We start from the raw sequence: 26,415 nt of genomic DNA on the forward strand, positions 1-26,415 counted from the left end.
AAAGCTAGCCTATCACAAATTTTGTGCACAACGGGTGCCCAAAATGCTTACAGAGCGCCATAAAGAACAGCGAATGGGGGGCAACGTTGACATTTCTGGAGGCCTACCACAAGCATGGTGATTCATCACTGAATCGAATCATAACCGGCGATGAGACTTGAGTAAAACACGTCAATTGCGAGGCAAAATTACAGTCCATGGAGTGGGGGCACGCGAGGTCCCCCCCATAAACCAAGAAAATGTTTGCAAACCTTGTCAGCAACGAAGTTGATGGTGACAGTGTTTTGGGATAGGCAAGGTGTGCTTCTTAACGATCTTCTTGAACTTGGAGCAACCATAAATTCTGCCCAGTACTGTCAAACTTTGCACAGCCTTAGAAGAGCAGTTCAAAACAAATGCCGAGATAAGCTGACTTCCAAAATTTTGTTTTTGCGCGACAACGCCCAACCTCACATGGCAAACTGCACTAAAGAACTCCTTAGTTCATTTAAATGGGAAATTTTCCCTCATCCACCTTACAGCTGCAGTCTTGCACCAAGCAACTTCCACTTGTTTCGCAAGATGAAGAACTGGCTTGCAACGCAGCACTTTGATGACGAAGCGGAACTCCAGGTGGGCGCGACTGTCTGGCTGAAGTCTCAGGCGGCAGAATTTTGTGATGAAGGTCTTTCAAAGCTTGTCCACCACCTCAGTGTGTTTGGTGACCATGTGGAAAAGTAGTATGTCAGTCGCTCCTTCAGATGTATATAATAAAATGCATTTCTTGTACTTATTTTATTTTTATTTTTTTATGTTTATTTATTATTTTTTTTTTTTTAGTGGCAAAATGTTCCGTATTTTCTGAATAGCCCTTGTACAAGAGACTTTACAGTTTGTAAATTATCTTAAAGTTGTATTTTGGTGTCTACCTAAAGATCAACCATGTGGTCTTTTCAGAAGTGTATGTTTAGTATGACTGAAATAGAGGGTCATTTTTTCCTTCCTTGCAACTCCATTAGGCCATTAAAGGTACAGACTTTTCATTTAACTGTCTAAATATTTTTTCTTCTTCTTCTTCTTTTGTTTCACCCTCTTTGGGGTACGTTGAATCAATCATTTTTTTGTGCGTTGTTCTTTTCTTAGGACCCAGTATTTCTTCATACTTTCTGATCTTCTTTTCCTCTCTTCTTCTGAGATGAAGGGTTTGGGCTTTTGTGTAGATTTGTCTTGGAATGTTTTCATCTTTAGTAATTAATTTAGCTGTTCGGTCCATAAGTGAATTTTCTGGAATCTTTAATTCTACTAGGTCTTTCTCAGTTTCTTTAAACCAGTTGCGTTTCGTTTTGCGGTTACAGAAAAAGTCAAAGATTTGTTTGGTTAATCGGTTGGAATTCATTGTGAGAAGATGATCATAAAAATTTATCCTCCTCTTACACATAGTATCTGAAAGTTTTTCAGTTTTCTTTTAGAGAGTTTCATTTTTTATGTACATAATCTTATTGTCTGGAAATTTTGATCCTATGATTTTTCTTAAAATTTTTCTTTCTGTTTAGTGTTTCTGCTGCATACAGTGCTTCTGGCTTAATCACTGTCTTGTAATGTGTGATTTTGGACCACCATGAAAGGGATTTTTTTTGGTATGTATTTTTTGTTAGTTGGAAGGCCAATTCAAGTTTATTTTTTCTGGATTCCATTGCTTTGCTTTCCCCAGCATTCCAACTAATTCATTCTCTGAGATATTTGAATTCTTTTACTATTTCAATCTTTTGTTCTTGAACTTGGAGGTATTTACATGAGTGCTTGATGTTTGTCAATATCTTAGTTTTTTCAAAGGAGATGTGAAGACCTATTTTAGTTGCTTGTTTCCTTAGTTCAAGGATTTGCTCCCATGATTCTTCTATTGTTTCAGCACACAGGGCCATATCATCTGCAAAAGCAATGCAATTTACTTTAAGTTTCTTCTTTTTGCAACCCAGTCTTATACCACTTTTAATATTTGTATTCCATACTCAGACTACTTTCTCAAGCGCACAATTGAACAGCAACAGTAAGCCCATCCCCCTGTCGCTCTACTGTTGTTACTTCAGAGGGTTCCGATAATTTGCCCATAAATTTAACTTTCGAAAATGTATTTGTAAGGGTCGCTCTTATAATATTAGTTGTTTTCTTATCCAAACCCATTTCTTCCAGGACTGATAATAAGGATTCTCTGTCAGTCGAATCATATGCTATTTTGAAATCAATGAAGGAGATTGCGTATGTCTTTGCCTGTGATTTTTGGTATGCCATGATGTTTTTAAGGTTTAGTACTTGTTCTGAACGTGATCTACCCTTTCTAGAATCCCACTGGTATTCCCCGATTTGTGGGTCCAATTGCGGCTCTGTCCTGTTCAAAAGAACTTAGAAAGAATCTTGTATATTATATCCAGCAGTGATACTCCTCTGTAATTGTTGGGGGTCTGCCTTCAAATATTTTTTAATTTATGATGAAAGTGTTATAACCTTTAATCACCAATAATTGCATGGATATTCAAACACACTCACTTAGAAACAATAGCTCGTTACATGATAACAACTCAGTATCTCTTATTTGACTGCCGTACCGTGACATGCGGCTGGCGCTGTTCGTAGCTACGTGGCGCTCTCACGCTCAGCCAAGTTTCGGAGCGCCTCTATCGCCGTTTGCGCGTACTGTCGTGGCGGCACTGTTAAATGTCGTGGCACTGTCACAACACTTTTCCCCCCTTGAAAAAAAAAAAAACAAAAAACAAAAAAACACTCACTTCCTTGGAGACATGGACAGTATGGAAACATCCATGGCCTCTTGTGAGGCCCCGAGAAGATCCCGCGGAGAGACACGAGAGTATGGTCGAAAATGTCCAGGACAGAAGCTCGTGCGTGGAACGTGCCTCCTGGACGAGATGATGGGTGAAAACCTGGGGGCGTGCTCCAGCGAGATGGGTCCTGGAGAAGGCGGCGTCGCGACTGGGGCCGGTTCCGGTGTACTCGGAAGCGGTAGCGACGTCGGCTGCATCAACACGTACGGTAGATCGGCATCAGCGACAGGACTGGCTTCTCGGGCTGGTGGAGGCAAAGGAAGGGGCGGTGGCACCGGCGTGGCCACCACTCGTGGGTGCATCTGTTCGTAATGGCGAACAACCATGCCGTCGTCCGTACGTATTTCACAAAGCCGGCGGCCGCGAAGAGCCTTAACCACCCCTGGAATCCATTTAGGGCGAGATCCATACCCTTGTGCCCACACGTCGGCGCCCACCGAGTATTTTCCCGCACTAGGGGACACAGCACAAGGCCTGACAGGGTGAAGCAGGTGCAGTAGAGTGCGTGGTTGGTGGCCATGCAAGAGTTCAGCAGGGCTGCGATCACCCAGAGGCGTGAAGCGATAAGAACTCAGAAATTGTAGCAGAGCGTCATCTGTGGAAAAATTACTAAGGAATTTTTTCATCTGGCTTTTGAAAGTGCGGACAAGGTGCTTGACCTCCCCATTCAACTGCGGATGGAAGGGCGGTGCTGTAACATGATGAATCCCTTGTCCAGTACAAAAATCCCGGAAGGCCTGTGAAGAGAACTGAGGGCCATTGTCTGTGACGATCATGGATGGAAGACCTTCTAGCGCAAAGATTTTGGACAAAGCCAGCATCGTCGCCACAGTGGTGGGCGACGGACATCGAACAACAAACAGAAACTTCGAGAAGGCATCAATCAACAGTAGCCAATAAGTACCGAGGAAGGGGCCGGCAAAGTCAGTGTGCACCCGTTCCCATGGCTGCGCCGGATCAGGCCACGGAGAGGGCATTGTACGAGGTGCAGCCAATTGTTGAGCACACTGACCACACGCAGCAACCATGTGGGCGATGTCCGAATCAATACCGGGCCAGTAAACTTGCCTGCGGACCAGGGACTTAGTCCGAGAAATACACCAATGGACTTCATGCAACAGTTTGAGAACATCTTTGCGAAGAGAGGCTGGCACCACAACCCATGGAGATGCATCATCCGTGGCCAGAAGAACACCACCATCACGAACAGACAGACGAAGGCGCAAGGCATGGTAGTTGCGAAGGGGATCCGATGCCCGGCCCTTGCTCCTGTCCGGCCATCCCCGTTGAGCAAAACCGAGCACCTGACACAGGACCGGGTCCCGCGCAGTAGCCGATGTGACCTGCAAACCTGTAAGTGGAAAACCCTCGACCGCACATTGTTCTTCCTCATCAATGTGGAAACAGATCGAAAACCGGGTCGGGGCCCACTGGCAATCGCAACAATGCGTCAGCATTGTCGTGCTGGGCCGTGGGGCGATAGTGGCTCTCATAGTGAAAATGAGACAAGTATAAGGCCCAACGTTGCAGGCGGTGAGCTGCCTTATCCGGAAGCGACGCCGATGGGCTGAACAGAGAGACCAGCGGCTTGTGGTCGGTGATGAGGTGAAACTTAGAACCATACAAAAAAACGCTGAACTTTTTTAGAGCATAAATGATAGCGAGCGCCTCCTTTTCGATTTGAGAGTAACACCGTTGCGCATCGTTGAGGGTCTTGGAAGCATAGGTGATGGGTCGTTCCGACCCATCCTCATATCGATGGGTGAGAACAGCCCCTAGGCCATACTGTGACGCGTCAGTCGCCAGAACCAAGTGCTGACCCGGACGGAATGTGGCAAGACAAGGCGCCGACTGCAAATGAGTCTTCAGGCGGACAAAAGCCTGCTCACACTCATCGGACCAACAGAAAGGGACGTTTTTGCGTAATAGCTGATGCAGAGGATGAGCTACTGCCGCCGCGGATGGAATGAATTTGTGATAATAAGCAATCTTGCCTAGAAACGCATGAAGTTCTTTGACCGTAGATGGCCGGGGTAGAGCGTTAATGGCCGCAACGTGCTGACGTAGAGGACGTATACCCTCACGGGACAAGTGGAAACCAAGATACACAATGGAGGGTTGGAATAACTGTGACTTGTCCAGATTGCACCTCAACCCAGCCGAATGCAAAACCCGAAACAGTGAACGGAAATTGCGAAGGTGCTCCTCAGTGGAGGCCCCCGTGACAGCAATGTCATCCAGATAGTTTATCCAGCCGGGAACGGAAGCCATGAGCTGTTCCAAAAACCGCTGAAAAATGGCCGGCGCGCTAGCGACGCCAAATGGTAACCGCTGGTACTGATACAACCCACAAGAAGTGTTGATGATGAGAAATTCCTTGGAAGAAGCATCCAACGGCAACTGATGTTACGCCTCCGATAAGTCAGGTTTGGAAAAGAACTGGCCCCCAGCGAGCGTGGTAAATAACTCCTCAGGACGGGGAAGAGGATAAGTGTCAATGAGGCTCTGAGTGTTGACAGTAGCTTTAAAATCACCACACAATCACAGACTCCCGTTTGGTTTAGAAACCACCATGATTGGCGATGCCCATTCGCTGGAGGTAACAGGAAGGAGAATCCCTGAAGCTGTTAACCTGTCTATCTCAGCCTTGACAGGTGCACGCAACGCCACCGGAATAGGGCGTACCCGGAAAAACTTAGGGCGAGCTGTAGGTTTAAGAGTAATGTAGGCTTCAAAATCCTTGGCATGACCCAGACCAGCAGAGAACACGGACGAAAATTCAGAACACAATCCATCCAGCTGTTGATACGGAATATCCTCAGATATGAGGTGCACATCATCATCAATGGAGAACCCGAACAACTGGAAAGCATCATAACCGAACAGGTTTTCAGTGCCTGCATGATCCACCACATAAAACGTGAGGGGCCTAACAACAGACTTGTAGGCAGTGGAAGCATCAAACTGGCCAATGATAGGAATTGTCTGTTTATTATAAGTTCTCAGATTTCTCGTAACTGGAGACAAGGGAGGGGAGCCCAACTCCAAATACGTGCGAGAATTAATGAGACTTACTGCAGAGCCAGTGTCCACTTGCATGCGAATGTCTTTATCCAGAACACGAACAGTAACAAACATCTTATTTGTTTGAGAAAGCACACAGTTAACATCCATGTCCGATGCCTCGTTCTCGTCGACAGGAACTTTAGGGGACTGACACACAGAAGCAATGTGGCCTTTTTTCCTACATGCATTACACGTGGCTCAACGTTTTGGACACGCGGCCCTGTCATGCTGTACGAAACAACGTGGACAAGAAGGAAGTGCGGAACGAACCTGCTTCTGTGGTTGCTGTTTTCGCTGCGAGCGCTGCGGCCCAATGCGACGTTGTTTATGCGAGTGAACCGCCGCCACATCTTCGTTCTCCTGTGAAACAGGCAAATTGTCCGTGTCGAAAGTTGACTGTACAGCACTTACATCACACCATGCGTCTATTTGCGCGCCAGCAGCGTGAGACACTTCAAAGGATTGAGCAGTGCTTAGAACTTTCGACAACGACGGGTTTGGCAGTTGTAGGGCACATTGCCGAACTTCTTTATCAGGAGCAAGCCGTAGAATAGCATCCCTAACCATTGAATCAGCATAAGACTCATGATGAGTGTCCGTGACAAACTGACATTTCCTACTCAGACCGTGTAGTTCCACCGCCCAAACCCGGTAAGATTGATGGGGCTGTTTACAACACCGGTAGAACGCCACGCGGGCGGCAACGACGTGGGCGTTTTTCCGGTAATAGTTAGACAATAAGTCTCACATTTCTTGGAAGGACAGAGAGGCAGGTTCCCGCAGAGGGGCTAAATGAGATAGCAGCTGATAGATCAGTGGAGAAATCCAAGATAGAAATAACGACTTACACGTAGGACCGTCGACAACGCCGAAAGCCAAGAAGTGTTGCCGCAAACGCTTCTCATAATCCTCCCAGTCTTCAGCGGCCTCGTCGTAAGGAGGGAATGGAGGCGGAGAAGAGGAAGACAGACAATGAGTAAGTGATGTCGACAACACCTGAATAGCAGCCGTCAGCTGTGTTTGTTGTTCAATGAGCGCTTGCATAAACTTTTACATGTCTGCCCCGTCACGAACACACAAATCCACAACGCAGAGAAAATATCTGACCTCGTCGCCAAAAAGTGTTATAACCTTTAATCACCAATAATTGCGTGGATATTCAAACACACTCACTTAGAAACAATAGCTCGTTACATGATAACAACTCAGTATCTCTTATTCGACTGCCGTGCCGTGACATGCGGCCGGCACCGTTCGTAGCTAGGCGGCGCTCCCGCGCTCAGCCGAGTTGCGGAGCGCCTCTATCGCCGTTTGCGCGTACTGTCGTGGCGGCACTGTTAAATGTCGTGGCACTGTCACAACAGAAAGTGTTTTTGATTGTAGATTCTGCATGTAAGTGAAAGCGAACTGTTTAATTTATGAGCAGTATTTTTATAAGCTAACCATGTTGGTGTTATTTGGTGAATTGCCCATGGAGACACAATTTCAATATAACCTTTGTCATGATGATGTACTCAGTGTTGAATTTTATGTTGACAGCTTAAATTTGATAATGAAGCTGGATGTTAAAGTGACAAATTGGCAAGGTGACATATATTTTTGTAAGGTATGAACATCACAAACCCTATAACTGACTGAAAATATATTAGATTTACAGTGACTTGCTGACTGTACAGTTAGATTCTTGTGTTTTCTCATCAATTTACTAGCTTGGTAGTCCTTCTAAAGGTGGATGGCACAGCATGGAATTTAACTGAGTGGGATTGTTACAACTCATAAATCCAACTTTATTAGCGCGCGCGCGCGCGTGTGTGGGGGTGTGTGTGTGTGTGTGTGTGTGTGTGTGTGTGTGTGTGTGTGTGTGTGTGTGTGTCTCTTCATTAACATATCTGACAGTCTGACCTAAAGCTCAGTCTGCATAGCTGTGGCGGAAGATGAATTCATGCTGGAAGTAGGTAACATGAATACTGTATGCAATAAAGATACATTATTTTGTAATTAATAAGCAACGATTTATTTGCAGGGTCCACAGCATCCTTCATTAGAACATAACCATCTATAATTGGTTCAAATGCTGTTAAACAATAAAATTTATACTTTTCTTATCCAGCATCTTGGCAGTTGATAATAAATTACTTTGTGTTTGATGTTTCAGTGAGTTGAGTGGTAGGTGCCTGCCGCCATCCAATTGTAGTTCTTTGGAGCACCACATGCTTGCTGTGATGCTTATTCTGTAGGTACGTGCAGCACCTTGTGAAACATAGCTGGCTGCAGGCCGGCAGTACTGCCCTACCCTTGCAGTCTGTCAATCACAGTGTAATCTTAAAGCGAGTATAAACCCACAAATTGTGAGAACTTTTAGACAAATAATGGAACACTTCTGGGAAAGAGATATTCAGCTTAATGACAGAGAGTCAGTTTTGCTTCCGCCCCCAGCTCCCATTAAAATGATATCTTCCAGTCTGTATTCAAGGATTTTCCAAGGTGGCAGACTTGATTGTGCGGGGCAACATTATCCTCTGACTGGTAAAGATCGTGTACTGTCACTTAGTATACATTCCCCCCCCCCCCCCTGGTGACAGGGAGCCTTATGGTCTCCACACAGTTGCATTAGTGTTGAAGGAACATACCTCAAAAACTTTGATGGGATGTCAAGATTTCTGTGGATAACTATCAAAACCAAAGAGCTGACGGTTGATTTGCTTACAAGAAATGAAGTTAACAACTACCTCCAATTGCATGCAAAAAGAGGAATACAACAAGCTGAAAGTATCAGAGAAGAAATACTTGTCCTTGTATGGTTGGATTACTTTGAAGAGGTTGAAAATGTTGCCATGGTGAAAAATATATGAGGTGTGATCAAAAAGTAGTGGGAATTTTTATTTTTCTTAAATAATCTTTATTTATTCATCAACGTGTCAGCACTTTTTCCAATCTTGGAAGCACTTCTGGAACTCTCTTTTTGTGACAGTGTTCGCATCCTTCAACGATTCTGTTTTTATCTAATCAGTCATGTGAAAATAACGTCCTCTGATGGTTCTCTTCAGCTGCGCGAATGGAAAGAAGTCACAGGGGGGTCATATCTAGCGAACATAATGACTGAGGCAACATAATGTTTTTTTATTTTTGCCAAAATATCACAAACGAGTATCGAGGTGTGAGTGGGAGCATTACTGTGATGCAATTTCTGCAAGTAGTTTTGCATAAATTCTGGTCGTATTCTTTGGATTACTTCACGCAAATGGTGCATAACTTCCAGGTAGGTTTCTTTTTCCCCCAGGCATTTTCCACTAGGACGGTTGGATCTTGGTTTCAACATCATACCCATACACCCATGTTCTGTTACCTATTATAACCTTTGTTAGAAGCTCTGGATCATTGTCAGCTTCATTCAGCAATTCGGTCAAAATTCAGCAGTTGTGGATCAAAGTTATTGCTACCTGTATCATGCCCAATACATTCAAAAAAATTGCTTGTCGTGAGCCAGAGGATACGCTGACATCATCAGCAACCTCTCTGATTGTGATTCTGCAATTTTGCAGATGATTTCCTTTACTTCTTTCACATTATCATCGGTAGTTGGTGTGCTAGGGCATCCAGGGTGGTCGTCACCTTCAACATCTTGTTGACCCTCTTTGAAACATTTATACCACTCACTCTTGTTTTATTCATAGTAGATCCATCAAAAGCCACAGTCAACATTAATTCATGCTGCACTTTGTTGCATTTTTCAAGCAAAATTTAATGCAGATTCTCTGAACCGTCTTTTTGAAAAGTTAAAATTTGCCAAATACTCAAAAACACACATAACTTTGACTGTCAACAACAAACTAAATATTCAAAACAGCTGAAAATGCAATCTACATCAGGAACACGTGTGCTAACAAGATAAAAAAACAATGAAAGTTGGATATATAGCAACCGCAAAATTTAAAAAATTCCATTACTTTTTTATCACACCTTGTAAATAGTCCTACCACTCAGAATGAGATTTTCACTCTGCAGCGGAGTGTGCGCTGATATGAAACTTCCTGGCAGATTAAAACTGTGTGCCCGACCGAGACTCGAACTCGGGACCTTTGCCTTTCACGGGCAAGTGCTCTGCCATCTGAGCTACCAAAGCACAACTCACGCCCGGTCCTCACAGCTTTACTTCTGCCAGGATCTCATCTCCTACCTTCCAAACTTTACAGAAGCTTTCCTGCGAACCTTGCAGAGTCTCGGTCGGGCACACGGTTTTAATCTGCCAGGAAGTTTCAGTCCTACCATTCATTTAAAATCAGTAAAAAGAAAGACTGTTGCATTTGTTGAATTTAAATGTGTTATAACTGGTATTGGAGTGATTCACATGGTTGTTCAAGGAAAGACGGTATTTTCCTGCCACTGACTTGACACAACACAAAATCCTGACTGGAGAGACACAGCCAGTAGCTCAGAATGCTATACCATCTATAGTCGATAGAAGGGAAAATATAAAGCAGCAGTTAAACAGGGGCATAATCTGGCCTTCTTCTATCCTTTGGGCGCAGACCATTGTCATTTTACGTACATAGAGAATCAGAGGGGAAAATACCTATTGCTTATATGTCTACATGCGAGAGAAAACAAAGTTATCATGCCAGATATTTATGCGATACTACGACTAGACAAGGTGGGCAACTGCTTAGGGAATTACAAGCATTTTTTCACCTTATATATGAGCTTAAGATAGAGCCAAAATGGTTTTCTTGATGCTGTGCAGGTTGTGTGAATGTCTCAGATTGCCTTTTGGGCTAAGGAATTCTTCCACTACATTTTAGCGGTTTACTGATTTGTACAATATGTGTCTCAGTTATCTTGATGACATCATTGTTTTTCTCTGTCAGTTGAGGAACAGACATTCTGTCTTGTCCACAGTTTGCGAATTTGAGCTTGAAATTAGAGAAATACTCAATCCCAAAGTTGCAAACTGTGTATCTTGGTCACATTATAAATGCTGCAGGTTTTAAGCCAAATCCGTATGTCACAAGTACAATTGATGATTTTCCTGCTCTAAGAAATATAAAAGAGCTGCAATTGTGTGTGTGTGTGTGTGTGTGTGTGTGTGTGTGTGTGGAGGGGGGGGGGGGGGGATCAATAAATAAGTAAAAACAACTTTCATGTCCGGAAGAGCTACAATTAATAAAATGTTCCGGGCTGTTATGCCGTGATCAAATGAATTTCACCTTAAGAGCCCAAGGTGAAATCCATTCAACCATGGCGTAATAGCTCGGAACATTTTATTAACTGTAATTTAATTTCAGTGCTGTAAAAGAAATAAAATCACTGAGCATACATAGCATGTGAATAAACTATTATTGCATTGCTGAAGTATTGCTGACCTAGCAACAAAGCAACCAGTTATTGGTCAAGTCTTTAAAACATAATAAAAACACTTTCTCAATAAATATATTCAAGATTTCTTTAAGTTAGCTTTGTTGTGTGCAGCACAAACTACCACGCTTGCATGCTGTGATACGTTTTTTATGATAACCATCCAGTTTTGCGAAAAGTAGACTTGTAAATCTGTCAAGAAAATATGATCACCTCAAATCTTTCATTTTTATACCTGTCTGATAAAAACATTATCACATCATTTTCTTTTTACAGTTTTATTGTATGTTTTCTAGATTTCATTTAAATCTACAGTGAGCAATTTATCAGTTGTGACTTTGTCCTGGCAGAATATTTTTAATGCATTTAAGTGGTTTGTGCATTTACAAGAGTGTCCACTCACTTGTTACAGCATCTCCCTTCTTCTTCTTCTTCTTCTTCTTCTTCCTCCTTTATGTTCATGGAGCTTCATACTGATGATTAGAATGTATGCATTTAAAAAGCCAGAATTTGAAGTTTCAGTAACATACATTTCTATGTAGTAACTTTATCTGATCCTTCAGATTGCTTTTTCCTGGTACTCCCTCAAACTAAAGACTGTGCCCAGTAATTGGAAAAAAGTACAGGTCACACCTGTATGCAAAAAGTGTAGCGGAAGTGATCCACAAAATTACCACACTCTTTCATTGGCATCCATCTGTTGAATAATCCTAATCCTAGAACATGTTTACAGGTCAACATAGTGAGGCATCTCAAATAGAATGATCTCCTCCATGCCAACTAGCACAGTGTCTGATAATGTCACTTATGGAAAATCTAACTTGGGCTTTTCTCACGTGACATTTGTAAAAGCAAGGATCAAGTCAATCTGCTGGATGTGGTATATCGTGACTTCTGAAAAAAAATTTAACTCAATACCAGAGCGAAGTTTATTAACAAAAGTATGATTATATGGAGTATCAAACAAAATTTTACTCCCATTGAGGATTTCTATATGGTGCAAAGATTGGCAACTTGTTTTAATCATTCAGAAATGCAAAATTGTGCACTTCACAAAATGCAGAAAAGTATCATACGAGAGCAACATCAGTGAGCTACAGTTGGACTCGGTCAGCTCCTACAAATATCTGACTGTAACAATTTTTAGGAATATGAAATGGGACAGTCACTGAGGCTCAGCTGTAGATAATACAGGTGGCAGTACTTAGTCCATTGGCAGGATACTGAGAAATTGCAGTTGGTCTGTAAAGTGAACGGCATACAAATCACTTGCGCATCCCATTATAGAACATTACTCAAATGTAAGGCACACACAACAAATAATAACAGGAGATACTGAGTGTGCACAAAGAAATATGGTGGGAACGGTCACAGGATTGTATGACTCAAGAGAGAGTGTCCCAGAAATGTTGAAAAATCTGAATTGACAGACCCTTGAAGATAGACACCAATTATCTTGGGAAACCGAACTTACGAAGTTTCAAGAATTAGTTTTAAGTGAAGAATCTAGAGATATTTTCAGCTTCCTACCAGTCATCTCTCTGGGGTTTGTGATGGTAAGATTAAACTATTTACAGCACTCATAGTCATCTTTACTGCATTTCATACGTTATTGAAATGAGAAGAACCCCTAATTTGGGGTATTATTGTGAGTAACCTCTGCCATTCACTTCGTAGTGGTTTGCAGACTATTATGTAAAATTATGGCCATTGATGTTTATCATTACCACTTGCGATGCTCTCTTATGGGAGGATCAGGACACAAATCCCTGGCTAGTCATCCTGTTTTGTGTGATCTGTAGTTTCTCTAAATTCCCAGAATGGTTCCTTTAAAAAATCACGTGGTCAGTTTCCTTTCTCATTCTTGATCAGTTTGAGGCTCAAATTCTACCTCTAATGATTTTGTAGTGGACAGAATGTTAAATCCCAATGTTTCTCTTACCTTCCTTTCCCTACTACTGTTAAGAGCTCGATTATAATTTCTTTCTGTTTTTTTAATTATTTACTACAGCAACATTTTTTTAATTTGAAAGAGCCTTTTCTCCATTATATTTCCATTGCTTGTTTTACAGTAATATGAGGTGTGTAGATTCAGTGACCATTGCAGCAATGCTGTTCTTATTTTTCATCACAATCCTCTTCAGTGATTGTCCATCACGATCCCACACACACACACACACACACACACACACACACACACACACACACACACACACACACACACACTTTTGTCCACATTGTGGCTTAGCAGATGGTATTTTTCCATTCCACTTGTATGTGGTATGAATCTTAGATACAATGCTTCGTGAAACACCAAACACTTCGGCTCCCTTGGTTACAGAAGAATGTGCAATACAAGAACCAACTGTGTTTGAATTTCCTTTTCTCCATTATAATGCACTCATAACTACACAGAACACTGTTCTGACTATGACTGTCTCTTGTAACATGTTGAGGACATAGCACAGGTGCTGTTTGTGGTAAAATATAAGGCACGACCTGCAGGTTTGGGTAGCATCTACATCTACATCCATACTCCGCAAGCCACCTGATGGTGTGTGGCGGAGGGTACCTTGAGTACCTCTTTCGGTTCTCCCTTCTATTCCAGTCTCGTATTGTTCGTGGAAAGAAGGATTGTCAGTATGCCTCTGTGTGGGCTCTAATCTCTCTGATTTTATCCTCATGGTCTCTTCGCAAGATATACGTAGGAGGGAGCAATATACTGCTTGATTCCTCGGTGAAGGTATGTTCTTGAAACTTCAACAAAAGCCCGTAACGAGCTACTGAGCATCTCTCCTGCAGAGTCTTCCACTGCATTCTGCATTTATGTCCCAGCATGCATTTCTCACACTGTTTCAATTTTTCATCCACCCTCTGTATGTTTGGAGATTCATATTCCGTACAAATTATGTAAGGTTGTGATGGTTAAGGTACTGTACTGCCTTTTGGGATTAAGTCACTGTGCTACAATTTGGGAAGAGTAGGATTCACATCCCTGTTTATCCATTCAGATTTGTGTCTCTCTCCTGATTCACTAAGGCAAATGCTGGGCTAGTTCCTTTGAGGATACTGTCTTTTCCTCCCTAATTCTTGTGCCATTCAATTTTGTGCTCATTTCTAATGACCATATTCTCCCCAGAATGTTAAATGCTGTTCTTACTGTGCAGACATTATCAGCTTAGCTTATTTCAGTTTGAAACCGTTGTTTGAATCTGTATAGCCTTAGTGATGTCTCTAACATTATGAGGTGAAACTTTTGCCACAGAAACTTGCCTTGGACCCCGGCATAATGGCCATAAAACAAGAATCCTTATTTATTATATGTACATCTCAGATTAACATGCTCATCTCACATTATTCTCAATCAGCCTTCTTTATCAAGAAGAAGAAAACTGTTTTGTGTAATATACATTTCTATTTATCATATAGGCCTATCATAATTTTGACTGTAAATGTCTACTGCTATTTTCCAAAGCCACTTTAAATGATTTCATGTGTATTATATTTTACATTTAACCACCCCCAATTGTCTTTTATAATTTATGTAACTGTTTTCTTGATTGCTTAGGTAGCCCCAACGATTGACAGTCAGTGCAAAGATGCCAACAGTAATAGTTGTTGATGTGTCATTGTCGATGACAAGACCTGTTGCTTTGCCTGAGAGTGGTGAAGTATATACCAGACATAACCTCGCAATTCATGGAATAAACACATTATTGGACTACCTAGCTGTCCATAGTAAACTTGAATTTGTAGCATTGGTAAGAATTATGAACAGAAGTATTGACAATTCATTTTTGCATGGCATTTAAGCATATATTGTTATGCATTTACTTTTGTAAGTTGCTTATTAAAATCAGTGCATAAGGCAGTTTTGAAACAGTGCTGTATGATTTACATAATATAAGTTGTTTTAAAGTTCCCAGTTGTTAATTCTTTATTTCTGCCTTTGTTCTGAAGCATATTTGAAGAGTGTGTCTGTAGAGGAATAATTGTTCTGTTGGTTTTCATGTTATCCAATGGAAGATAATTGGACTAAATCTTAATGCTTCAGGATTATAATTTCCATATCATATAAGGTTGTTGGAAGTGATGTTAGGTTTCATGTTCAAACAGTTCACATCATTCCAACTAATAAACTGCTCATCATGATCCATTGCATCAAATGGACATCAAAGTGTGTTAAGCAGCTAATAGCTGTTGACACTACACAAACATTGAGATCACTATAAATTTCTTAGTAAGCTTTAATTTATTGATTTCTTTCTTTCAACATTGTCTGCCAAAATGTAGAGATGACTCCATGCTTCTGTTCTGTCTTTGTACTTTTCTTATGATACAAGTGGGCAAAGGATGCTGTATCTTAAGAAGAGAAGTAGAAAGGACTTAAGAGAGATGAAGTGGAAAGAATGGATTACCAGCAGAGTTGTTTAAGAACCTTGGGGTTAGTGGTATGAATGAGTTAATTTAGCCTTGTAATAAGATATATGAAAAAGGTGAGTGGCCTGATAAATTTCTCTTCACAGTGATGATACCAATTGAGAAGAAAAGCAATGCCAATAAAAGTGAGGATTTTTAGAACCATAAGTTTGATTTCTCAAGGAGAAATAGTTCTACTAAGAGTGATGATTGACTGATCTGGCCCTGTAACAATAACCAAAACGGCCTTGCTGTGCTGGTATTGCGAACGGCTGAAAGCAAGAGGAAACTACAGCCTTAATTTTTCCCGAGAGCATGCAGCTTTACTGTATGGTTAAATAATGATGGCGTCCTCTTGGGTAAAATATTCCGGAGATAAAATAGTCCCCCATTCGGATCTCCGGGCGGGGACTACTCAGGAGGACGTCGTTATCAGGAGAAAGAAAACTGGTGTTCTACGGATCGGAGCGTGGAAAGTCAGATCCCTTAATCGAGCAAGTAGGTTAGAAAATTTAAAACGGGAAATGGATAGGTTAAAGTTAGATATAGTGGAAATTTGTGAAGTTCAGTGGCAGGAGGAACAAGACTTTTGGTCAGGTGAATACAGGGTTATAAATAGAAAATCAAATAGGGGTAATGCAGGAGTAGGTTTAATAATGAATAAAAAAAATAGGAGTGCGGGTAAGCTACTACAAACAGCGTAGTGCGCGCATTATTGTGGCCAAGATAGACACGAAGCCCACACCTACTACAGTAGTACAAGTTTATATGCCAACTAGCTCTGCAGATGATGAGAAGAAATTGATGAAATGTATGATGAGATAAAAGAAATTATTCAGGTAGTGCAGGGGGACAAAAATTTAATAGTTATGGGTGACTGGAATTTGAGAGTAGGAAAAGGGAGAGAAGATAACATAGTAGGTGAATATGGATTGGGAGTAAGAAATGAAAGAGGAAGCCGCCTGGTAGAATTTTGCACAGAGCATAACTTAATGATAGCTAACACTTGGTTCAAGAATCATAAAAGAAGGTTGTATACATGGAAGAATCCCGGAGATACTAAAAGGTATCAGATAGATTATATAATGGTAAGACAGAGATTTAGGAACCAGGTTTTAAATTGTAAGACATTTCCAGGGGCAGATGTGGACTCTGACCACAATCTATGGGTTATGAACTGTAGATTAAAACTGAAGAAACTTCAAAAAGGTGGGAATTTAAGGAGATGGGACCTGGATAAACTGACTAAACCAGAGGATGCACAGAGTTTCAGGGAGAGCATAAAGAAACAATTGACAGCAATGGGGGAAAGAAATACAGTAGAAGAAGAATGGGTAGCTCTGAGGGATGAAGTAGTGAAGGCAGCAGAGGAGCAAGTAGGTAAAAATACGAGGGCTACTAGAAACCCTTGGGTAACAAAAGATATATTGAATTTAATTGATGAAAGGAGAATATATAAAAACGCAATAAATGAAGCAGGCAAAAAGGAATACAAAACGTCTCGAAAATGATATCTACAGGAAGTGCAAAATGGCTAAGCAGGGATGGCTACAGGACAAATGTAAGGATGTGGAGGCTTATCTCACTAGGGGTAAGATAGATACTGCCTACAGGAAAATTAAAGAGACCTTTGGAGAAAGGAGAATCACTTGTATGAATATCAAGAGCTCAGATGGAAACCCAGTTCTAAGCAAAGAAGGGAGAGCAGAAAGGTGGAAGGTGTATGTAGAGGATCTATACGAGGACGATGTACTTGAGGACAATAGTATGGAAATGGAAGAGAATGTAGATGAAGATGAAATGGGAGATACGATACTGCGTGAAGAGTTTGAGAGAGCACTGAAAGATCTGCTTCGAAACAAGGCCCCGGGAGTAGACAGCATTCCATTAGAACTACTGACGGCCTTGGGAGAGCCAGTCCTGACAAAACTCTACCATCTGGTGAGCAAGATCTATGAGACAGGCGAAATACCCTCAGACTTCAAGAATAATATAATAATTCCAATCCCAAAGAAAGCAGGTGTTGCCAGATGTGACAATTACCGAACTATCAGTTTAATAAGTCACTGCTGCAAAATACGAACACGAATTCTTTACAGAAGAATGGAAAAGCTGGTAGAAGCCAACCTCGGGGGAGATCAGTTTGGATTCCGTAGAAATATTGGAATACGTGAGGCAATACTGAGCTTACGACTTATCTTAGAAGAAAGATTAAGGAATAGCAAACCTACGTTTCCAGCATTTGTAGACTTAAAGAAAGCTTTTGAGAATGTTGACTGGAATACTCTCTTTCAAATTCTAAAGGTGGCTTGGATAAAATACAGGGAGCGAAAGGGTATTTACAATTTGTACAGAAACCAGATGGCAGTTATAAGAGTCGAGGGGCATGAAAGGGAAGCAGTGGTTGGGAAGGGAGTGAGACAGGGTTGTAGCCTGTCCCCGATGTTATTCAATCTGTATATTGAGCAAGCAGTAAAGGAAACAAAAGAATAATTCGGAGTAGGTATTAAAGTCCATGGAGAAGAAATAAAAACATTGAGGTTCGCCAATGACATTGTAATTCTGTCAGAGAGAGCAGGACTTGGAAGAGCAGTTGAACAGAATGGACAGTGTCTTGAAAAGAGGATATAAGATGAACATCAACAAAAGCAAAACGAGGATAATGGAATGTAGTCGAATTAAGTCGGGTGATGCTGAGGGAATTAGATTAGGAAATGAGACACTTAAAGTAGTAAAGAAGTTTTGCTATTTGGGGAGCAAAATAACTGATGATGGTCAAAGTAGAGAAGATATAAAATGTAGACTGGCAATGGCAAGGAAAGCGTTTCTGAAGAAGAGAAATTTGTTAACATCGAGTATAGATTTTAATTGTCAGGAAGTCATTTCTGAAAGTATTTGTATGGAGTGTAGCCATGTATGGAAGTGAAACATGGACGATAAATAGTTTGGACAAGAAGAGAATAGAAGCTTTTGAAATGTGGTGCTACAGAAGAATGCTGAAGATAAGATGGGTAGATCACATAACTAATGAGGAGGTATGGAATAGAATTGGGGAGACGAGGAGTTTGTGGCACATCTTGACGAGAAGAAGGGACCGGTTGGTAGGACATGTTCTGAGGCATCAAGGGATCACAAATTTAGCATTGGAGGGCAGCGTGGAGGGTAAAAATCGTAGAGGGAGACCAAGAGATGAATACACTAAGCAGATTGAGAAGGATGTAGGTTGCAGTAGGTACTGGGAGATGAAGAAGCTTGCATAGGATAGGGTAGCATGGAGAGCTGCATCAAACCAGTCTCAGGACTGAAGACCACAACAACATAAGAGTGATGAGTATAAGACTTCATGATAGACTGGATAAAGGTATTGCAGAGGAACAGCATGAATTTAGAAGAGGTAAAGGTACAAGAGATGCAGTTTGGCTGTTGAGAATTATAGGTGAGAGATACATTGAAGGAAGAAGAAAAGTTTTTACTGTTTTCATTGACTTGAAGAAAGCCTATGATAGAGTACAGTTGACTAAATTAATGGACATTCTAAGAATGAAATCGATTGGAAGGATAGAAGGCTAATTAAGAATCTATACCTAAAATAAAGAATACAAGTACAGCTTGGGAATGAGACAGCAGAGGAAAGCACAATTGCGATGGTAGTGAGACATTTAATAAGAGAAGGAGGCTTCTATGTGGGTGCATCGTCAGGGACCTGTGAAAGAAATAGTGAAGTGCTTTATATTAAAAGTGGCATTACCCAGAGCTGAGACTTGGTCACTGGGGGGAAACAGGAAGAAAGGAGGACAGAAGCATTTGAAATCTGGCTTAGGAGGAAGATGGGTGGGATAACGTGGATAGACAAAGTGAGAACTGGGGTGGTGTTTAGAAGAGAGGGTGGGGGGAAGGGAGAGAAATTTTAAAGGTAATCAGGAAGAGGTAACAGAATTGGCTTGGACAGTGGATGAGAGAAATTGTTTACTGTTGGATGCTGTAGAAGTAATGGTGAATAAAAGAAGAAGAAAAGGACGTAGAAGATACCAGATGGTGGATAGTATAAGGATAGAAAACAGTTATGAGAAACTGAAGAGGTTAGTGAACGAAGACTACAGGATGATGATGATGATGATGATGATGATGATGATTATAATAGTGTGCCACAAAATAACTGGCACTAGACATGATTTGTTAAGGCCATCATTAGTCCCAAGTACTCCACCTAGCTCTGAATCTGGATTTATCTGTCACCCATGGAAGACATCACATTCATTGGCCAGCAAAAGTTTTCTACAGATGTGGCCAGCACTGTGAACCTTCATGTTTTCATGATGTGTAACTTGGTCCAATCCCTCAAATTTTATAGACCTGTCATGATCCTTGCCCAGACTGAAGTAGATGATCAGACATCAGCCAATGAGACAATGCCGATTTTAATGACTCCATTGGGCCTCCATAGATGTCTCATCACAGGACGAAAGATGCTTAGGCCTTTTAGCTACCATGCAGAAATCATTCAGTCTGTATAAGGGCAGCAAAGTGATTCCAACTCTCTCTCTCTCTCTCTCCTCTCTCTCTCTCTCTCCCTCTCCCTCTCCCTCTCCCTCTCCCTCTCCCTCTCCCTCTCCCTCTCCCTCTCCCTCCCTCCCTCCCTCCCTCCCTCCCTCCCTCCCTTCCCCCCCAAACACACACACACACACACACACACACACACACACACACACACACACACACACACCATTTACAGTAGAATAGAATTGCAGTGGCCACTATACAGTTGCTCAGGTCCAACAACTTGATGGAGCATATTCTGCCTTTCTCATTGAACTTCAAGTGTCAGAATTGTTATATCACCGCCCTTGCATAGGAGATAAACCCCCAATTGATCTGAGGATTTGAATCTTCTCAGTAGCAGTATGGTTTTTATTTCAGTCCACCATAGACTACCTGATGTGCTTGGAAATAATAAGATCACTGAATTCCTTAACTTGAGGGATCAAACATCAGTTGGCATATCATATGAGGGGGAAGTTACAAAGCACATTTTGTCCAGCCTGTATTTTTTAATTGGTCCGTCCACTTCACATCTGATTGAAGGTGTTGGAATGACTCTTAGTAATCACTGTGTCAAGGGAAGAGCTTGCGAATTGCCTCTACCTCTTTTTTTCAGATTGTTAGCCCTTGCTGGATCCTTTTCACCAAAATAAAAATTATTTGTCAGCTGCTCAAAAATTTTATTTTCACTTTACTAGCTTCAACAGATTCATATATCATGTTCAGAAGTTTGATACAGGCAGATAGTTAGAAAGCCATCAAGTAATTCCTGCTCTCTTGGAGGAAAAGTGGATTCTTTTACCTATTCAGCTTCCATATTAGTTTTTGTGTTGCAAGAGCTCTGATGTAGGGAATATTTATGCCTCATCAACGTCATCATTATTGATGGTCCCGTGTAACAGTGAGTCTGAAGCTAGTAATATGGTCGGATGAAATAAATATAAATAAATAAGTTGTAATTGTTGCCATTTGGTTGTTGTTGAGGAGGAGGGTGTATTTAAGAGTCTGGTCTTGTAAGAGTCTAGTAAATAATAATAATAATAATAATGATGATAATAATAATAATAATAATAATAATAGTTCCAGAATGAGAGTTTCACTCTGCAGTGGAGTGTGTACTGATATGAAACTTCCTGGCAGATCAAAACTGTGTGTCGGACTGAGATTCGAACTCGGGGCCTTTGCCTTTCACGGGCAAGTGCTCTATCTCGTCTCCTACCTCCCAAACTTCCAGAAGCTCTTCTGCAAACCTTGCAGAACTAGCACTCGTGGAAGAAAGGATATTGTGGAGACATGGCTGAGCCACAGCCTGAGGGATGTTTCCAGAATGAGATTTTCACACTGCAGCGGAGTGTGTGCTGATATGAAACTTACTGGCAGATTAAAACCGTGTGCTGGAGCGAGACTCAAACTTGGGACCTTTGCCTTTTGCAGGCAAGTGTTCTACCATCTGAGCTACCCAAGCATGACTCTCGACCCATCCCCACAGTTTCATTTCTGCCAGTATAGCACAGTAGCTGCCGTAGAGCACTTTCCCGTGAAAGGCAAAGCTCCTGAGTTCGAGTCTTGGTCCGGCACACAGTTTTAATGTGCCAAGTGTTTCAATTATAATAGATGTTTGTAAATGTGTTCAGGTATTTGTTTGGGTATTACACAAAGAATTTCTTCTAATGACGGCATGGCACTTTGCTAATCCTCATGTTTTTATGTTTTGGGCCATACAGGGTAAAGTTCTTCACTGTCTGCTGCAATTGTCAGACCTAGAATCATCTCTTTTTTTAAATCTCAAAAGCGAAATGTAGCTTAAAATGTTCAGTGGATCTGCTGTTAACAAAACTTAAATATCTGAGAAGTGCAGAAATCCCCCAAAAGTTACTCTACATTTGTTTGTGATTAGTTTTTGTACTTATTGGTAACTATCTTTAGTTTGTGCATTAATGTTACATAGTACATAACCATTGTAATTTGTTATTCTTTCTTTGTACAGATTGCATTTTCATCACTTTATGAAATTGTTTCACCTTTTACACGAGATTTTGACACAATAAAATCAAAGCTTCAGCAGCTAGAAGAATTTGATAAGACATGTGTTGAAACAGCTCTTCATGGAGTAAATAGACTTATATTGAGTGAATGGGGAAGTGCAACACCTTGCCAGGTGAGTAAAACGGTATGGCAGAATGTTGTAAATAATTATTATACTGAAAAACAAAACTTAAACAATAGAAAATCCAGGATGAAATGCAACAATACTATGAGAAGGAAAGTTGCTACTCACCAGATAGTGGAGATGCCGAGTTGCAGCTATGTACAACAAAAAGACTCTCACAGTTAAAGCTTTCGTCCATTAAGGCCTTTGTCAACAAGACACACACACACACACACACACACACACACACACACACACACACACACACAAACTGCAGTTTCAGGCAACTGAAACCACACTGCGAGCAGCAGCACCAGTGCATGATGGGAGTGGTGACTGGGTGGTGGTAAGGAGGAGTAAAGGGCGGGGAGGGGGAGGGATACTATGGTGGGGGTGGTGGACAGTGAAAAGCTGCAGGTTAGACAGAGGGTAGGGGAGAGATGGGGAGGGGGGGAGGACTTAATGGAAAAAGAGAGAAAAAAATAATAAAAAGACTCGATGTGGTGGTGTAATGACGGCTGTGTAGTGCTGAAATGGAAACAGGGAAGGGGCTGGATGGGTGAGGACAGTGATTAACAAAGGTTGAGGGCAGAGGGTTACAGGGATGTAGGATGTATTGCAGGGAAAGTTCCCACCTGCGCAGTTCAGAAAAGCTGGTGTCACTGGGAAGAATCCACATGCCACAAGCTGTGAAGCAGTCATTTAAATGGAGGATATCATGATTGGCAGTGTGTTCAGCAATAGTGTGGTCCACTTGTTTCTTGACCACAGTTTGTCAGTGGCCATTCATGCGGACAGACAGCTTATTGGTTGTCATGCCTACATTGAATGCAGCACACTGTTTGCAACTTAGCTTGTAGACCACATGACTGATTCACAGGTAGCCCTGCCTTTGATGGGATAGGTGATATTAGTGACGACTGGAGTAGGTGGTGGTGGGAGGATGTATGGGACAGATCTTGCATCTAGGTCTATTACAGGGGTAAGAGCTATGATGTAAGGGATTGGAAACAGGGGTTGTGTAAGGATGGATGAGTATGTTGTGTAGGTTCAATGGACGGCAGAATACCACTGTGGGAGGTGTGGGAAGGATAGTGGGGAGAGAATTTCTCATTTCAAGACATGATGAGAGGTAATCGAAACCCTGGCAGAGAATGTAATTCAGTTGCATGGGAGATGTGGTTTTGTAAGAGGTTGGGAGGAAAATTACCCTCCCAACCTTGTAAAAAAAAAAAAAAACAAATTTCGCTGCCTTATCTTCTGTCTCGCACCACTTCCCGAAGTCCCACCATCCAGCCACAGAGAAGCTTTCCCCTCGTAACACAGTACCACCTAGGACTGGAGCAACTGAATTACATTCTCTGCCAGGGTTTTGATTACCTCTCGTCATGCCCTGAAATGAGAAATTTCCTCCCCACTATCCTTCCCACCCCTCTCACAATGGTATTTTGCTGTCTACCGAACGTAGACAATATATTTGTCCATCCTTACACAATCCCTGCTCCCTATCCCTTACCTCATGGCTCATACCCCTGTAATGGACCTAGATGCAAAATCTGTCCCATACATCCTCCCACCACCACCTACTTCAGTCTGGTCACTAACATCGCTTATCCCATCAAAGGCAGGGCTACCTGTGAAACCAGTCATGTCGTCTACAAGCTAAGCTGCAGCCTCTGTGCTGTGTAGGCATGACAACCAACAAACTGTCTGTCTGCATTGATGGCCACCGACAAACTGTGGCCAAGAAACAAGTGGACCATCCTGTTGCTGAACACGCTGGCAGACATTGATATCCTACATTTCAATGACTGCTTTGTAGCCTGTGCCATGTGGATCCTTCCCACCAACACCAGCTTTCCTGAGTTGTGCAGGTGGAACTTTCCTTGCAATACCTTCTATGTTCCTGTAACCCTCGTGGCCACAACCTTCGTTATTTACTGTTAGTTAGTTACTGTCCAGCCCCTTCTCTGTTCCCATTCCAACACTACACAGCCGTCATTCAACCACCACACCCAGTCTTTTTATTTCTCTCCCTTTCCACTTTTCTCCTCATAATATTGAAAAACAAAACTTCATAACCTAAGTACCTATCAGATAGTTGTAGTTGTTGGTAGAATGAGTTGTAAATCTAGATGTAGTTAAGATTCCCTAAAAGTAATTAATTTTAGTAAGAGAAGGTAACACATTCAGAAATTCTAAGACACAATGTGTAAAATCTCAAGTTTAACGTTGTACACTTTCAAATGAAATATTTTAGTTATTGTTGTGACTGGTGTTTGTTTTATGTTTCACATGACCACACAGTATTCTGGAGGTTGCAGAACATATTTTCATTGTTTAGGGTTTGTGGTGTAGAAAATATATGTGTTGCAAATCTTATGTTTGACTGGTTTTTGTTGACATTGTCAGATTGACTTGTTTGGCCAAGTTGGCATGGGTTAGTCCAAAATTAAATTGAAAAAACTGTGCATTTTATGTTACTATGATGGAAGATTAAGATTTTTGTGTTGTACATTAAAGTATGGTTTAATTATTTAAAGCAGTTCTTATAATTGGAATAAATTAATGCTGGACTGGGTCCTGTAATGGGTCCCACTAATTTCTGCTGGCCACTATTGTGGTTTGACGAAAAGAATTTTTATAGCCATCAGCTGTAAACATTCAACTTTATTCTTCACCAGTTTTGGCTATTACAACCATCAACACTGGCAGAAAAGCAGTACTTCAGATGGATCAAAAATGCATACCACTCATAAACGAGTCAACACCAAGCCAAATACAATAATAATCTGCAATGGTATGTATAACACACATTATTTGACTAATGTCATAAGTCACACAAGTTGCTTAACCTCCAATAATGACAAAAGTTATGGGATAGCAATGTACATATACACAGATAGGTAAGAAAGTGCAGTGCATTGGTGAAACTGCCATATATAATCATGTGATGCATGTGAAAGGCTTCTAAGCTGATTATGTCCACAAAACTGGAATTAACAGACTTTGAACATGGAATGGTAGTACGAGCCTAGTTGCATGGGACATTCCATTTTGGAAATCATGGGGACTTCAATATTCTGAGGTTCACGGTTTCAAGAATACCAAATTTCATGTATTACTTCTCATCACAGACAACACAGTGGCCGAAGGGCTTCACTTAATGACCAAGAGCAGCAGTGTTTGCACAGTGCTAACAGACAAGCAACACTCTGTGAAGTGACTGTAGAAATCAATGTGAGATGTACAACATATCCTTTTGGACAGTGTGGCGAAATTTGGCATTAATGGGCTTTGGCAGCAGACGACTGATGTGAGTGCCTTTGCTAACAGTACGACATCACCTGCAGCCCTCTCCTGGGCTGGTGACCATTGATTGGACCTTAGATGACTGGAAAACTGTGGCCTGGTCAGATGAGTCCCAATTGCAGTTGGTAAGAGCTGATGGTAGGGTTAGAGTGTGGCGCAGACCCCAACGATGAGGCCATGGACCCAAGTTGTCAACAAGGTGCTGTGCAAGCTGGTGGTGGCTCCATGGAATTGACTGTGTCCTCTGTTCCAGCTGAACTGATCACTTGCTGGAAATGAGTATGTTCGGCTACTTGGAAATCATTTGCAGCCAATCTTGGACTACATGTTAACAAAAAACAATGGAATTTTTATGGATGCAAATGCGCCATGTCAGAACATTCTGAATAATTCAAGTGAAAGATTTGGCCACCCAGAGTGCCCGACAAGAATGTCATCGAACATTTGTGAGACATATAGAGAGGTAAGTTTGTGCACAAAGTCTTGCACTGGCAACACATTCACATTTACGGACGGCTACAGACGCAGCATGCCTCAATATTTCTGCAGGGTGCTTTCAGTGACTTGAGTCCATGTCACGATGAGTTGCTGCATTATGCCACGCAAAAGGAGGTCCGACATGATATCAGGAGGTATCCCATGACTTTTTTCACCTCAGTGTGTATTATCATATACATTGGAGTTAAATCTACCAGTATGATTTATGACATTAGCCAAATTGTGTGTATCTTAGTGTCAATGTTTGTCGAGCTCCAAGCATTT

The 26,415-nt window shown here is 41.7% G+C and overlaps 1 protein-coding gene across 5 annotated transcripts in view; it reads left to right on the plus strand.

The window, feature by feature from the left end:
* Nucleotides 1-26,415, plus strand: part of LOC126485092 (integrator complex subunit 14) — a 79,968-nt gene that overhangs the window by 33,165 nt on the left and 20,388 nt on the right. For 2 of the 5 annotated variants that reach the window (XM_050108703.1, XM_050108705.1), the window contains exons 2-4: nucleotides 8,038-8,119; nucleotides 14,803-14,995; nucleotides 22,180-22,350. In XM_050108703.1, the coding sequence (XP_049964660.1) occupies nucleotides 14,834-14,995; nucleotides 22,180-22,350 (333 nt within the window). In that variant the 5' untranslated portion in view covers nucleotides 8,038-8,119; nucleotides 14,803-14,833. Of the gene's footprint in view, nucleotides 1-8,037; nucleotides 8,120-8,277; nucleotides 8,409-14,802; nucleotides 14,996-22,179; nucleotides 22,351-26,415 lie in introns of those variants that run through there. The other 3 variants (XM_050108704.1, XM_050108707.1, XM_050108706.1) reach the window with 2 other exon arrangements.

The sequence above is a fragment of the Schistocerca serialis genome, chromosome 6 (genome assembly GCF_023864345.2).
Source record: "Schistocerca serialis cubense isolate TAMUIC-IGC-003099 chromosome 6, iqSchSeri2.2, whole genome shotgun sequence".
Lineage (NCBI taxonomy): Eukaryota > Metazoa > Arthropoda > Insecta > Orthoptera > Acrididae > Schistocerca > Schistocerca serialis.